Raw genomic sequence first — 16,400 nt, 5'->3', positions numbered from 1 at the left:
CAACCGGCTCAAGCCTTTAATTGAGAAGATCCTTCTGGAGACACAAGCTGGTTTTAGATCATCATGTGGAACAATCGACATGATCTTCACTAGGCGACAACAACAAAAAAAGTGTCGCGAACAACTTCAACCTTTGTACATGGCATTCATCAACCTCACCAAAGCCTTTGACTCAGAATCAAGGGAACTCCTATGGGGTGTCCTATCCACCTATGACTGTCCTGAAAAGTCCATTCGAATCCTGACACTCCTCCATGATGGCGTGCTTGCCACAGTCATGGTCAGCAACAGTAACTGTGAGCCTTTTCCAGTCAGATCAGGAGTAAAACAAGGGTGCGTGATTGCCCCAACTTTGTTTGCCATCTTTATTGCAACAATCATCCACATCATCAAGGACGACCTACACCCAGGAATTGAAATTGTCTGCAGAGCAGATGGCTGACTTTTCAATCTTGCCTGTCTCAAGTCCAAAAACAAGACATCTGTGAGTTTCTTCATCGAGTTCCAATACGCAGATCACAACAGTGTTGCAGTTCTCTCAGAAAACCACCTACAACAGGTTCTGACCGCCCTCAACCGTGCACACACCAAACGTGGACTTACCATCAATTCCAATAAAACTCAGATCATCCATCAACCATCACCAACTGAGACAAATCAGATAGAACCATCAATTCAACTTGGCGAAACAACCCTGGAAAACGTGGACCACTTTCCGTACCTTGGAAGTCACCTCTCCTCCAATGTCAAGCTTAATGAGGAGATCCAAAATCGTCTTTAATGCGCTGGGACAACTTTTAGACTATCAACGCTGTCTTCGAAAGATCTTGAATATCAGCTGGGAGGATAGAAGAACAAACGTCAGCGTGCTGAATGAAACAAAAACAACAAGCATTGAAGCCTCAGTCATCAGGAACCAACTAAGATGGAGCGGTCACGTTGTTCGGATTAAAGACAAAAGTCTGCCAAAACAAACCTTCTACTCCCAGCTTAAGGAAGGCAAATGTAAAAGAGGTGGACAACAGAAGGGATTCAAAGACATTTAAAAAGCCAACATGAAGAAATGTGACATCGACATCAACAACTGGGAAACCAGTGCCAAGCACAGGAAACTCCGGCAAACCATCATCCGAGAAGGAACAGCAACTTCTGAAGTTGGGCAGAACGAGAAGAAACGGGAAGAAAAGGGAAAGCGAGGCAGCAGCAACTAAAGCCCGATCTGCCATCTGGAATGACTTGTCCTCAATGTGAAGAACTTTCAAAGCCAAGATTGGATTCATAAGCCACTTGAGAGCCCATAAATAGATCAATGGAGCAAAGACCATTATCCTCGACTTGGAGGGATAGCCATGACGACAATCAGAAAAACTAACATGCGATATTGATCGAGAAGCTGACAATTAGACTGACAGAATTTCAATTCCTATATCCAAGGTATCTTTTTATGGGAATGACTTAATATATGGTGGCTCAGTGACTAGCACTGCTGCCTCACAGTGCTAGGGACCTGGGTTCAATTTCCTCCTCGGGCGACTGTGTGGAGTTTGCACATTCTCCCTGTGTTTGTGTGGGTCTCCTCTGGGTGCTCTGGTTTCATTCCACAATCTGAAGATGTGCAGGTCAGGTGAATGAGCCATGCTGAATTGCCCATAGTGTTAGGTGCGTTAGTTAGGGGAATGGGTCTGGATGGGTTACTGTTCGGAGGGTTGGTGTGGACTCAACATCATAGAGATGTACAGCACGGAAACAGACCCTTCAGTCCAACTCGTCCATGCTGACCAGATATCCCAACCCAATCTAGTCCCACCTGGCCCATATCCCTCCAAATCCTTCCTATTCATATACTCATGCAGATGCCTTTTAAATGTTGCAATTGTACCAGTCTCCACCACATCCTCTGGCAGCTCATTCCATACACGTACCACCCTCTGCATGAAAAAGTTGCCCCTTAGGTCTCTTTTATATCTTTCCCCTCTCACCCTAAACCTATGCCCTTTAATTCTGGACTCCCCCAATCCAGGGAAAAGACTTTGTCTATTTATCCTATCCATGCCCCTCATGATTTTATAAACCTCTATAAGGTCGCCCCTCAGTCTCTGACACATTGGGACGAAGGGCCTGTTTCCATACTCTAGGGAATCTAGTTATATATTGTGAATATATCTCTAGAAACAGCAGCACCTGCTTGTAACTAAAGACCTTATCTCTTTCATTATTCAAAGGCTAGCCCTTGATATGTTATAGTTTAACAGTTTGAATAAATTTGGGGTAAATCTAGCAAAATGTGAAACATTGAGAAGGGATTGTGAAATGGAGCTGGTTTTCTCCTGTTTTAAGATACTCATTAAGGCCTACTTTTCTGACCTTACCTTTGGTCCCCTATCTTCATATTTTCATAGTCATCTGAGTGTCAGTTTTCTTTTTAATAATATCTATTAGTAAAACCTGAGGGAGGTTTCTCCAAATGAAGATAGGACACACAGGATTACTCATCTTTCCAAAGACTTTGCAGTCACCTGGGCGCCATGACAAATAGGGAAGTGCAAGTAATTGGAAAATGTACTTTTTTTTCCATGCAAGTGAATAATGATGGATTCCTTCAAGACCATTGATGTGTTGGTGAAGCAAGCTTGCCAACTATTTGTATGTTAAAGAGATGGGAAACAAGGCGGGGCCTGTCAGAGCTCCATTGATCTATCTCAGAATGAGAGAGCGAGGGGTTTACCTCCAATTTCCTTCAGTCTCCACATTAAGAAGGTTACTGGCTCAGCTGATACTAATTCGACACCATCAGGAGTGGCAGGATGGGCTGGGCCCAATATGGAATAGGGCAGAATAGCATACAGTCACAGAGATGTACAACTCGCCCATGCAGACCAGATATCCTAAATTAAACTAGCCATATTTGCCAGCATTTGAGCCATATACCTCCAAACCCTTCCTATTCATATACCCATCCAGGTGCCTTTTAAATGTTGCAATTGTACTAGCCTCCTCCACTTCCTCTAGCAGCTCATTCCATGCATCACCCTCTATGTGAAAAAGTTGCCCCTTAGGTCCCTTTTGAATCTTTCCCCTCTCACCATAAACCTATGCCCTCTAGTTCTGCTCCCCCACCCCAGGGAAAAGACCTTGACTATTTACCCTATCCATGCCCCTCATGAGTTTATAAACCTCTATAAGGTCACCCCTCAGCCTCTGAGGCTCAAGGAAAACAGCCTCAGCCTGTTCAGCCTCTCCCCATAGCTCAAACCTTCCAACCCTGGCAACATTCTTGTAAATCTTTTCTGATACCTTTTAAGTTTCACAACATCCTTCTTATAGCAGGGAGACCAGAATTGCATGCAATATTCCAAAAGTGGCCAAACCAATGTCCGGCACACCACATCATGACCTCCCAACTCCTGTACTGAATGTACTGACCAATAAAGGCAAGCATACCAAACACCTTCTTCACTGCCATAATCACAGAAAGAGGCCATTTGTCCCAACAAGGAGCACAAAGGCAATCCCATTAAGAGGCCTCTCTGCAATGAAGCCACAATGTTTGAAGAGCCATCTTATAGTTCTGCATCGTATTGACTTTGGAACAAAAACATATATTGCCCTGTCATTTGGGAGCTGAATTCTGGTTCAACAGTTTATTGAACAGCTGTTTTAACCAATTGGGTGCCATATCGAGTAGTTGGCCTAGCAAAGGGGTATGGAGCATTGTCTGGGAAGCAGATTCAGTGACTGCATGGACCATCAGAAAAGGGGGCTTGAAAGAGGAAGACTGAAAGAATCAAGAAGACAGGCAAGGCAGAAGAGTCGCATGGACCAATGACTTGTGTTTATAATATGAGAAAGAGAAACATTTTTCAGGATGGGGAGTATCCTGATATGATATTCCTTTGATTTTATGGTGTGCAAAATAGTGCAAAAGATAAAAGAAAACTGCTGAATGATTCCAGATTGGGCGAAGTGATAATAATTGGTGATTGAAAAGCATACCAGAAGAGAACGAGAAACTATGATAGAGGATGGGACGAGATTTGCATGGAGCACAAAGACAGTCATGAAACTGTCAAGGTGAACGGCCTGTTTCTGTGCCATCAACACTTTGTACAAATAGATTTACTGAGGAGTTTGCAAAATGAAAAAAATTATAATGACCAGTCCAGATTCTACAAAAGACATTCCGAGTGACAGGTTGAGGCAGGCTAATTCCTTTTACTTGTTCCCTTCAGATTGCGTGAGGATTAAGGGCTCTGTGATTATGTAATTTTACAGCTCTCAGATCAAAACTGAAATGTTAAGTTTTAAAACTTCAAGTCATCATTTTGCTTCAAAGTGATAGATTATGACTGCTGTGGAATTGGATCGAGATCAGAGTAGGTAGGAGATGTGAGACTAACCAAAAGCTGGAAATACATGGTGCTGATACTGGGTAACAAACGTGATGATTGCTTTTTGTTCCTAACATTTATACATGTGACTCATTTAAGAAAGAAAAAAATCTTGGTCATATTTGTTTTTAGTAACTTAAGATAATAATACATGTGTGGGTCTGTTGCCTCATTTGCACCATATTAGACTATATATAGTCCTCATTAATCTAAAGGGTGTCAATGAGTTTTATCCCTACGTATACTTGTATGAATCATGTTTCCACTGCAGTGTGGAAACAGGCCATTCAGCCCAACAAGTCCCTCCAAAGAGTAACCCACCATTCCCCTACCCTATTAATCTACATTTCCCATGACTAATAGCCTACACATCCCTGAACACGATGGGCAATTTAACATTGCCAATTCACCTAACCATCTTTGGAACTATGGGAGGAAACCCACATAGACACAGGGAGAATGTGCAAACTCCACACAGCCAGTCGCCCGGGGTTGGAATCAAACCTGGACGCCTGACGCTGTGAGGCAGCAGTGCCAACCACTGAGCCACTGTGCAACCCCAAATCTGTCTAAATATCTCCTTATTCTTGGGGTTGTTGGATTAGTGCTGTTTACATGCAGCCTCCATTTAAAGACTATTTCCAACAATGTGTTTCATTTTGTGGGTGTAAATTTCATGCTTATCAATGAGTCAAATGCTTGGAAATGGAGATGCATTTCTCCTGTTTGGTTCCCGATGTCAGTGGGAACCAGGCCAGAGGTGTTTGTATGTTGATGAGTAAGAGCAAATGTGAAGGAGCTCAGCAGGAGAGCAGCAAAACCTTTGAGTGCATAACCCTGTAATGTCTGAACGGGGACAGACCCTACCCACCCTTCATGAATCACAAGACAGCTGTGGAAAATATCAGGATTAGGGGACACTCTAGAGTTCTGGAGGTTGTCAGGAAGTTGTAAGTTAAAAATCACAGAATACCAGGTTGTACTCCAATAGCTTTATTTGGAAGTACTGAGCTACCTGCCAAAGGAGTAGCGCTCCGAAAGCTAGCACTTCCAATTAAACCTGTTGGATTATAACCTGGCGTTGTGTGATTTTTAACTTTGTCCACCCCAGTCCAACATCGGCATTTCCACATCAGGGGAAGAGGAGAAGAAGTTTTATTTTTTACCTGCCCATCTGCACCTGATCTCGGAATGGCTGATCCTACGCTGAAAATGGAAGTGTGTTTGATTGCCCGGTCCTGTGCTGTGCTGTGATAATTACAAATGTTTCCACCAATGTGTAATCTTGTCTTTAGAAATGATATATTATTCTGGCAGCATGTCGATGGTGATTATTCCATGACTACAACTTCAGAGAAAAAAAAACATACAAGTCCAAAGTATAATCACAGAGAGTATACTGACTATGTTGTGCATTTTAGTCTCTTATGTATTTACATATTTTTAGTCTGTAATATTTTGCATAATTACATAGGATACAGCACATTGAAACAGGCCCTTCAGCCCATTGCAGGGTTTAGAGCATAAACATAAGAACTAGGAGCAGGTGTAGGCCATTTGGCCCATCTTGCCTGCTCCGCCATTCAATAAGTTCATTTTGTGGACTCAGCTCTACTTACCCACCTGCTCACCATAACCCTTAGTTCCTTTACTGTTCAAAATCTATCGATCTTTGCCTTAAAAGCATTTAACGAGACAGCCTCTACTTCTTTACTGAGCAGAGAATTCCACAGATTCACAACCCTCTGGGTGAAGAATTCCTCCTGATCTCAGTCATAAATCTGCTCCCCCCTTATTTTGAGGCTGTGCCGCCTTGATATAGTTTCACCCACTATCGGAAACAACCTCCCTGCTTCTATCTTATCCATTCCCTTCATCATTTTATATGTTTGTGTTCTACTAGCACCTCCTCCCATTGTTTCTCATCCACATTTACCATTGTAATCCTCTAGTTCCTTCCCCATTCATATCCATGTCTTAAATACATCTCTACTATTCACTTCTACGACTCCCTGTGGCAGCAAGTTCCAAGTTCTCACCTCTCATTAGGTAAAGAGGTTTCTTCTGAATTGGATTTTCAGGTGGCGTTGTGTTTTAAATGCCCTTTCCTACCTTCACAGGATTCAGCAGCATTTGTTTTCAATCCATTGCCCTTGGGAAGATGACGGTGAGGCACTGTTTCTTGAACCAGCCCAAGATGGAAGGGAGGTGTTAGGAACCAGTTGTTAGGATTTTGAGCCTGCAGTAGGGAAGGGCCAGCAATATAATTCTGAGTCAGCATGGTGCAAGATTTGCGGGAGTCCTTACACGTGGTGGTTTTCCCATGCATCCGCTGCCCTTATCTTTCTGGGTAGTAAAGGTCACAGATTTGGAAGGTGCTGTCGGAGAAGTCAAGGTGAATTGCTACAGTACACCTTCCAGATGGTACAGCTTGCTGCCACTGTGCGTGAATTTCATGGAGATGGTACCAATCAAGCAACAGCTTTGTCCTGGAAGGCATTAAACTTCTTGAGTATTAATGGGGCTGCACCCATCTAGGCAACTGGGATCATTCCACCATAATCCTGACATGAAGATTATTGATGGCCATTGTGGAGTTAAGAAATGAGTTAGTCAGTGCAGAATTCCTATCCTCTGACCTGCTCTTGTAGCTAACGTATGACTGGTCCAGTTCAGTTTCTGGTCAATGAAAATCCCCAGGATGCTGACCTGGGGGATGAAGTGATGGTGATGCTATTGAATATAGAGTCATAGTGATGTACAGCATGGAAACAGACCCTTCGGTCCAACCCGTCCATGCCGACCAACAGACCCTTCGGTCCAACCCGTCCATGCCGACCAGATATCCTATCCATGCCCCTCCTAATTTTGTAAACCTCTATAAGGTCACCTCTCAGCCTCCGACGCTCCAGGGAAAACAGCCCCAGCCTGTTCAGCCTCTACCTATAGCTCAAATCTTCCAACCCTGGCAACATCCTTGTAAATCTTTTCTGAACCCTTTCAAGTTTCACAACATCTTTCCAATAGGAAGGAGACCAGAATTGCGTGCAATATTCCAACAGTGGCCTAACCAATATCCTGTACAGCCACAATATGATCTCCCAACTCCTGTACTCAATACTCTGACCAATAAAGGAAAGCAATAAAGGAAAGCATACCAAACGCCTTCTTCACTATCCTATCTACCTGCGACTCCAATTTCAAGGGGCTATGAACCTGCACTCCAAGATCTCTTTGTTCAGCAACCCTCCCTAGGACCTTACCATTAAGTGTGTAAGTTCTGCTAAGATTTGCTTTCCCAAAATGCAGCACCTCACATTTATCTTAATTAAACTCCATCTGCCACTTCTCAGCCCATTGGCCCATCTGGTCCAGATCCTGTTGTAATCTCAGGAAACCCTCTTCGCTGTCCACTACACCTCCAATTTTGGTGTCATCTGCAAACTTACTAATTGCACCTCTTATGCTCGCATCCAAATCATTTATGTAAATGACAAAAGGTAGAGGGCCCAGCACCGATCCTTGTGGCACTCCATTGGTCACAGGCCTCCAGTCTGAAAAACAACCCTCCACCATCACCCTCTGTCTTCTACCTTTGAGCCAGTTCTGTATCCAAATGGCTAGTTCTCCCTGTATTCCATGAGATCTAACCTTGCTAATCAGTCTCCCATGGGGAACCTTTTCAAATGCCATACTGAAGTCCATATAGATCACATCTACTGCTCTGCCCTCATCAATCCTCTTTGTAACTTCTATGATGGGAGATGGTTGCATTCTCTGTAGTTGGAGCTAGTCCTTTCATAGTACCTGCGCAGCATGAATATTATTTGCTGGTATCTTGTGTTAATGTCATTCAGTTACGCTAAGACGATTAGACTAGGTTAGTTTTGGAAAACTGGTCAGCATGATCAAGTTGGACCGAAGGGTCTGTTTCCGTGCTGCATGACTCTATGATCACCACTAGAGGAAGCATCCTCTCTGTCTGTACTGTATCAAAACTCCTTGTAATTTTAAAGACTTTAATTAGGTCACCTCTCAGCCCCTTTATTCTCATGCAAAATGAGATGTGCCCTGTCAATCCCTTCCTGACGTATCTACATGTGGGTAGTTTGGTGTGATCTACCCCACATTTCTGAAACGTGAAATCCAAGTGGATACGTTCATCATTGTTCCGACTCAGTTAACAGTTGGGAGTTAGTTCATCAATTGCACAAGGAACATTAAATGTCACTAACATTGTCGCTAATCGTTCCAGACTGTGTCAGGTAATATATTTTGTGCAATTTTCAACTGATTAAAGCCAAAGCAAAGGTCATTAGTGACTTCTGCAAAATGTAACAATTTCATGTGAACTGTAGAAAATTCTTGAAAGGTGTATCTTGAACCTTATTCAAGAAATTCAAGGTGCTGTGTGTAAAATGTCTGTGACTTCTGGTTAATCTGACAATTTGAGCTGATTAAAATGAGTCCCGTGGGTTTTTATCTTTTCAGATGGGATGCCAATTGGTGAACTCACGTGGTCCTCCTCACTTGCCGTGGTAGCCGTGTCCTTTTCCGGTCTCTTCACCTTTATCTTCCTCATGCTCGCCTGCCTCTGTTGCAAGAAAGGAGACATCGGATTTAAGGTAAGAGCTGCAGAAGCAATTGAGGTAAATTAATTATTGTCTGTGTCTGCTCTATGTTTAACTTCTGTTGTAGCTTCAAACATAGCTGATAAAGATGGGGCCACTGTGTGGTCCTGAGACTGATTTCAGTATATTCTGAAATATTGTTACTTGGAGCTAAGTGAGTTTGCCTGCCAAAAGAATTTGATGGTGGCTCTAACTGGTACATTTAAGCTTGCTACAATACAAGGGATTGAGGATTATTTGCAGGTACAGGTATAACAAAGTGTTTTCAGGTACACGTAGACCCAGAACGGTTTTCAGGTACAGCTACTCTGAGATGTGTTTGCAGTTACAGTAGATTGAGGCTGTTTACAGATACAAGTATACCAAGAACTGTTTGCAGGTACAGGTATCCTGAGAAGTGTTTGTAGATACAGATATTCCAACAGCAGGTATACCAAGGAGTGTTTGCAGGTACAGGTATACCAAGAAAGGTTGCACACACAGGTGCATCAACGAGTGTTTGCAGGTACAGGTACACCAAGAACTGTTTACAGGTCCAGGTAAACTGAGAAGTGTATTCAGGTACAGTCATCAGAGAAGCATTTTCAGGTACAGGTAGACCAAGAACTGTTTGCAGCTCCAGGTGCACCAAGGAGTACTTGCAGAGTGAGTTTGTCCCATCTACACCTTCTTATTGGTGTAATGACATCCTGTGAGTTCTCAGTCACACATTCGTCCCGAGAGAAGAGTTGAATTTGAGCTGAGAGAAGGACACAAACAAAGAGAAAAGCATCAAATGGAAGTCTGGTGTACTTCCTGGTAAGTGACTTTCGCCAGTGTTAGGACAACAGTTTGAATGTACTGGTTTTTGTTAAATGTTTATACAGAGTAAGTATATGGAAGAGCTTACCACAGTATGAGATAACCTTGAAGTAGTAACAGAACAACAAGTGGACTTATGTGTCCTGGTACCACTTTTAGTATTCTTGTGTTCATATCAGAACTACGGTTGGATAATGAGAATTCGTGAACAAAATCTAGACTATTGAGAATGTTGTAATAGTGCAGTATTGTGCTTTATATTCATGCGGAAAGATTTCCCTAGGAGATAAATGTCTGACAAAGATTTGGTTAAATCAACTAACAGCGTAGAAATCAGAGAAACTATCTACAACATGGCACAGGCCCAGCTGCCCCCAATATTAATAGCATATTTCATCAGTTGTCAGACAGGCTACAAGATAGAACACTACATCATATACCAAACTCTATTTTATAACAGCATGTCTATTATCTAGCAGTCCATTCAGCATCTCTGTCTGTGTCTGAGCATGCTCATCTTAATTGTTGGATATAACGTTAGCCTAACTTGCAGTTTGAAAATATAGTGGGATTCTCTCTTTATTCTGCATCCCCTCCCCCACCAATATTACCCCCATTGTTTTAATGTTTTTTATTCATTCATAGGATGTGGGCATCACTGGCTGGACCAGCATTTATTGCCCATCCCTAATTGCCCAGAGGGCACTTAAGAGTTAACCACATTGCTGTGGGTCTGGAGTCACATGTAGGCCAGACCTGGTAAGGACAGCAAATTTCCTTCCCTAAAGGACATTAGTGAACCAGTCGGGATTTTCCTGACAATTGGCACTGGCTTCATGAAAGTCTTATCTCCAGATGATTATTGAATTCAAATTCCATCTTCTCCCTTGGTGGGATTTGAACCCAAGTCCCCAGAACATTATCTGGGTGGCTGAGTTAAAAGTGTAGTGAAAATGCAGCTCGGCCACCGCCTCCCCTCTGAATCACCGTGTTGATTTAATTGGAGAGTGAAGGCAGACAGATGTAAAACTCACATTGCACCAGATCTGACCGTGCATCCGGAGTTCAGGTTAGTTTAAAATTGCATACAATTATTTTCAGAAAATCAGTCAATATTTTGAGGTTAATTTAATTTACAAAAAAGGGTTTTTCAGCTCATTGAAAAGATCAAACAATTGTGACTCTGACCCATTAGTTGCCTTGGAAGTCTTTTTTCAGAGGATGGGGAGGTTCTCTTCCTCTGTCGGATGTTTGTGAAGTGAAATCCAGGATACATGATTGTGGAGGGACACGAGCAATGCTCTCCTCCACCCTGCCATTCTTTACAAATTCCTTGGAATGATTGTAAATGTACATTTCCCTTGTTTGTTTCACCCGAATTAAGAATAAAGAACTTGATTTTATACAATTAAAAATCACACAACACCAGGTTATAGTCCAACAGGTTTAATTGGAAGCATTAGCTTTTGGAGCGACGCTCCTTCACCAGGTGCACAACCGCCTAGACAACCACCTGATGAAGGAGCGTCGCTCCGAAAGCTAGTGCTTCCAATTAAACCTGTTGGACTATAACCTGGTGTTGTGTGATTTTTAACTTTGTACACCCCAGTCCAACACCGGCATCTCCAAATCTTGATTTTATATAGCTCCTTTTGTGACTTTAGTGCATCCTGAAGTGCCCAAAAGCACTGGGTTGGCACGGTGGCTCGGTGGTTAGCACTGCTGCCTCACAGCACCGGGGTCCCAGATTCGATCCCAGCCTCGGGCAACTGTCTGTGTGGTGTTTGTACATTCTCCCCATGTCTATGAGGGTTTCAGCCAGGTGCTCAGGTTTCCTCCCACAGTCCAAAGGTATGCAGGTCAGGTGGATTAACTATGAGAAATGCAGGGTTACAGGGATAGGGCAGGGGTATGAGTCTGGGTGGGATACTCTTTGGAGAATCAGCATGGACTTGTTGGGCTGAACGGCCTGTTTCCTCACTGTAGGGATTCTGTTGAAGGGTAGTCAGTGTTGCAGTATAGGAATCATGATCACTAATTTGAACACAGCATGATTCAACAAGCAGCAATGAGATGATGAGCAGATATACAGTTTTCTCCAGCAGTAATGCTGTTTCAGGAATAAGTGTACTCCTGCAATAATCATTGAGAAATCTTTGCAGTCCAAAGAAGGCAATGTGCTTGTCGAAGCCATCTCATTTTCAAGTGTGGCCAAGAGGAATAATCACCAGCATTGCCTGGGAGTGTAAATTGTCCAGTAGCTTGTACAACCACGAGTAAGCCAAAGCTGCCATTCTACTCCAGCTGTCATTGAGTGAAATGTGAGATTTGTTTTACATTTTCTGAAAAATGAAACATATTGGATACAACATAATATTTCAGTAAAATGGAAAAATTAAACTTTTTCAGATGTCTTTCTAAATGTACCTTTTGGCAATAGTTGACAGCAATAATGAATGAGATAAAGAACACTTCTCATAAAATCATGTTTTTGTGCTGTTTGAGTTACTGAGCTGGCAAGTTGCTTGAATTCAATGCTGCATTTTTCTCCCTTTTTTTTGTTAATTAACTGCCTGATGCTACTGCTTTTCCGTTCTGCCATTGGAGCTCCATGTCCAGTTCATGCAATATCCCCAGGAGCCCGTGGTTTTGTGGCCTGCCTTTCTAATCTCCATGCTTTAAATTTCACAACTTCAGTCGTGACATATCTTTGGAGAGTTCAGTGATTCATTTCCTCAATGGGAGGAAGGTAAACATACAGGAGGTTGGAAGCCAGTTCAGTTAAGCCATCCTGGCTGACAGGTGTTGAGGTCTTTGTGCTTTTAGTCTGAATGAAACATTAAATGTCGTGAGATTTGGCGGTTCTCCGCCTAAGATTTACAAGTTGTGTTTAACAGATATTAACTATGCATTGCCTGGAAGCTGTAAAGGACAGTCAGATCGTTAAACATACCTACTATCATTGAGCCCAGCCATTATCAATATGATAGTCAATATGTTGTCTACATTTTGTTAGTTAGAATTTAAGAGTGTGTGGCTGTGGTATCTCCATTGTTAGTGGTTGTAAACCTGTCCTTTAATAAACCACTCTTGGCAGAGTATGTGTTACACGCACTTGTGGATAGGATCATTGTGATTCCACCTAGTAGCTGAAAGTGTCTAGCTCATGAGTAATGACCACTTATATGTGTCAATTATCTGAGGGGTTTGCCAGTCCAGATGAGGTGTTAACACTTCCAAGGAAATGTGTGAGAGGGGACCTGTAAGAATAGGGCACAGGCCAATAAATGTCTTTCTCTCTGGTGAAGAAAGCCACCAAATTGGACAGACACCCAAGCAACAACATTGACTAACAAATGAGACACTGGGGAGGGGGGGAAAGGTTAGGGATTGGATCCTGGCTGATTTGTACTTCAATTCCATTTTCGCCACAATCTTTCTCCATTTTCCGCTCCAATCATAAAGCTTCTCAGCCTGAAACAAGGGAATGTGTGCAAAAGGAATGAGTCAGGCACAGCTTTGGCACAATGGGCAGCCGGGAGTTGACACACCCTTGTGTTGTGTGAAGGAAAAGACCACTGCTGTGCTATCCAGTCATTTCACCAATGACATCAGCACACACGCAACCACGCCGTGAAATAATTGTTTGTGAATCTGCTTGAGCTTCAACTGCATAATTAGATGTTTTCAAGACTTAACTTTGCAAATCTCTTTCCAGTAATTATTATTTTGAGTCAGATCCACAAGTTGGCTGTGCAGTGCTTTTCAAAATGCCTTTACACAGGCCCATTAGTTTACAGCATTGTGGTTGAATCTCAAGACCCTTAATTTAAAGCTATCTTGACTGTAAAGAATGCCAGCGTTAACTGGAATCTAAATTTGGGTGAACGTTTCAATAAGTAAGTTCAACAAAAAAAAAAGGAAACGAGTTTTAGACTTTGAAAGCTAACTGCGTGGGAGTAATAAGCTCACTTTTATTTTATCTCCCGATTCATTCAATAACTGCAAACCTCCACTCTTTCAAGAATAAGGAATGAGGCAAAGTACTTGTACATAGCTTCACTGTTACATACTCATCTGACAAAGTACAACCACCTTCCTCCACAGCAGCACAGACTGTCCAACTTGTTGAGTAGCTTTTAAGAGTGAGAATTCAGGGGCATTTTACCATTAATTACCAGACACCTAAAAATCCCAGTTGAGGATATTGTAATTACAACTAAAAGTATAATCCTGATAATTTCTTACGAGCATCTGAGAGGTAGAACGCTTCCTGATCAGTGTTTTAAATTTGCATAGTGTTGTGAATTTCTTTTTTTAAAATTTTATCAAGCGATTCTAAATAATCAGTATTTTAAAACTGTTCCCTTATGAGAAGTAAGGTCATGTAATTGAATTTTCACATTTGTTTTCTGATAGATTTAGTACACAACACACATTTTGACACCTACTAAAGGTTTGTACAATTAAATTCCATCATCTACTGCCTTTTGGGACATGAAACCATTTATTCTCCATCCATCAGTAGCCGCGCATGTTCCATCCCACCAAAACACCCAAGGCAAGGTCCAAGCTGTCAGTGACTCCACTGAGTCAAACAGTATAGAAAGAGACCATTCAGCCCATTGTACCTGTGCCAGCTCTTTATAGGAGCCTTCCAATTAGTCTCACTTGCCAGTTCTTTCCCTTGAGAAATTGTTCTAACACAAATATTTACCCTGTTCCTTTTAGATGCCAAGGTTATGTGCTCCAGACAGTTTCTTTGCTGATGGAGCAATTGAAATAGCTTTAGCACAGCAACATGTTTTAGTCCACCTTTTGGAAAGGAGTCATTTTCTTCATTGAAAATTTTCACTTGAGGGAGTTGAAGTTTGCAGAAGCAGAACCCAAGGAGTTGAAAATAAAACAGTCTGTAGTGACATCTTATAAAGATTCTTCACTCCAAGAGTGCAAAGGTCCTTTGTGAATGACTTGCCACCTGAGCAATAAAGAACATTGTTTCTCCAAAGGAGATGTTCTGCACTTTCAACAAACCCTTTGAAATGTCTGTGTAGGAAACAGCATGCAATAACAGCCTTGGCAAGGCTATGTCAAGTGACTCTTGAGAATTCATTTCTCGGCCATTGCTCAAGGACAGATTCACAATGCAACAAAAGGCAACAAGCACTATACTAGTTGCTTTGTTGAGCTGATGTGATTTTTCAAAGTTTCATTCTCAGGCAATGGGCAAGGTCAAGATTTATCATCCATCTATTTTTACCTCTGTAAAGGTCATGGCAAACATTCTTCTTGAAGGAGGCCAGTCCACAAAGTGGAGGGACACCCACAGTGCGGCTAGACAGAGAGCTTTCAGAATTGGATCCAGAGCAATGAAGGAATGGCAGTATTGTTCCTCAGTGTATGTATATGACTTTGCAGGGAAACCTGGAGGAGATGCACTAACTGCCTTTATCTCCTAGCTGCTGGAAGCTGTGAGGTTTTAAAGATCTCCCACTGAATCCTAATTTACGGCATTATTGCTTCTATTTTCCTTTATTTTGCAAGAATTCTAGACTACATTCATGTGATTCAACTGTGTACAAGTTGAATCACAACCTATTGTTGAAAAGGAATTCTAGTATATGAAGTAAAAGCCGAATGTAATGGAATTGTCTAGCAGATCCAGTAATATCTGAATGGAAGGTAGGCTAACTTAATTAAATCTAATCTTTCATGAGATCTGGCACTGTGCCACCTTTCTCTCGCTCAGATGCTGATCCAACTCAGTGTGTGTTGCTAACTTATTTCTGTCAAAGTTCAGCTTCTCAGCTCTCCATACAAAACCAGTCAGTCATCTGCAACAATTATCTTCATAGATGCTTTGTCATGGCTTCAGCTTCATCAGATCTCTCTTGGTAGGAATAAGAGGTAGGATATGTTCATGTGTCTCATTTGTAGCTGGTTAGGAATTATATGACACTGACAGGGAGTCCAATACTTTTGGTGCAACTGTCAATTTTCTGTGCAGACCTGTACCGATATATTGAGTGGATAATATTCCTATTTATTTTTTGGATTTTAAACTGTTGGGTTAGATTTACAGGATAGACATGATGATGGCAGCATAAAATGTGAGAACACCAAAAATGTGAGAGCTTTTCAAAGAATTGATTTGAGGAATTATGAGAAATGTGAGGGAGACACTGGAAGGAGAGGGAGTGAAGGCTATTTGAAGCTCATTTAGAATTCTCTGATTGATCATTGTCACTCCATACTTTCTGCTTTTTGCTCCTTTCATTTTGCATTCTCTCATTTACTGTTCCTGTAGCACGTTTCTTTTATGCTGTTGCATTTTGCACTTTCTACTTTGAACAAGGCTATTGCTATCAACATAACACACCAACATTCAACTTTATTCGACTGGGTCCTCCCCAACACATCTTCCTCAGCCCCACACATGACACCACCTCATACCCCTCCACAAAAGCCCAGTCCCACCATTACACGCCCATGACCTCCCCACACACATATACGCCCACTACACACACGCCCACTACACCACACACACACACACACACAAAACTCCCCCACACACACAGAC

The 16,400-nt window shown here is 42.2% G+C and overlaps 1 protein-coding gene across 4 annotated transcripts in view; it reads left to right on the top strand.

Annotated features, from left to right (window-relative positions):
• Window positions 1–16,400, top strand: part of LOC122562236 (serine/threonine-protein kinase LMTK1-like) — a 359,515-nt gene that overhangs the window by 238,350 nt on the left and 104,765 nt on the right. For all 4 annotated transcript variants that reach the window (XM_043714970.1, XM_043714969.1, XM_043714971.1 and 1 more), the window contains one exon: window positions 8,880–9,013. In XM_043714970.1, the coding sequence (XP_043570905.1) occupies window positions 8,880–9,013 (134 nt within the window). The remainder of the gene's footprint in view (window positions 1–8,879; window positions 9,014–16,400) is intronic.

Source organism: Chiloscyllium plagiosum, chromosome 24 (genome assembly GCF_004010195.1).
Source record: "Chiloscyllium plagiosum isolate BGI_BamShark_2017 chromosome 24, ASM401019v2, whole genome shotgun sequence".
In the NCBI taxonomy this organism is placed as follows: Eukaryota; Metazoa; Chordata; class Chondrichthyes; order Orectolobiformes; family Hemiscylliidae; genus Chiloscyllium; species Chiloscyllium plagiosum.
The sequence above is the reverse complement of the archived record's forward strand: the minus strand, read 5'-3'. Positions and strand labels throughout refer to the sequence as shown.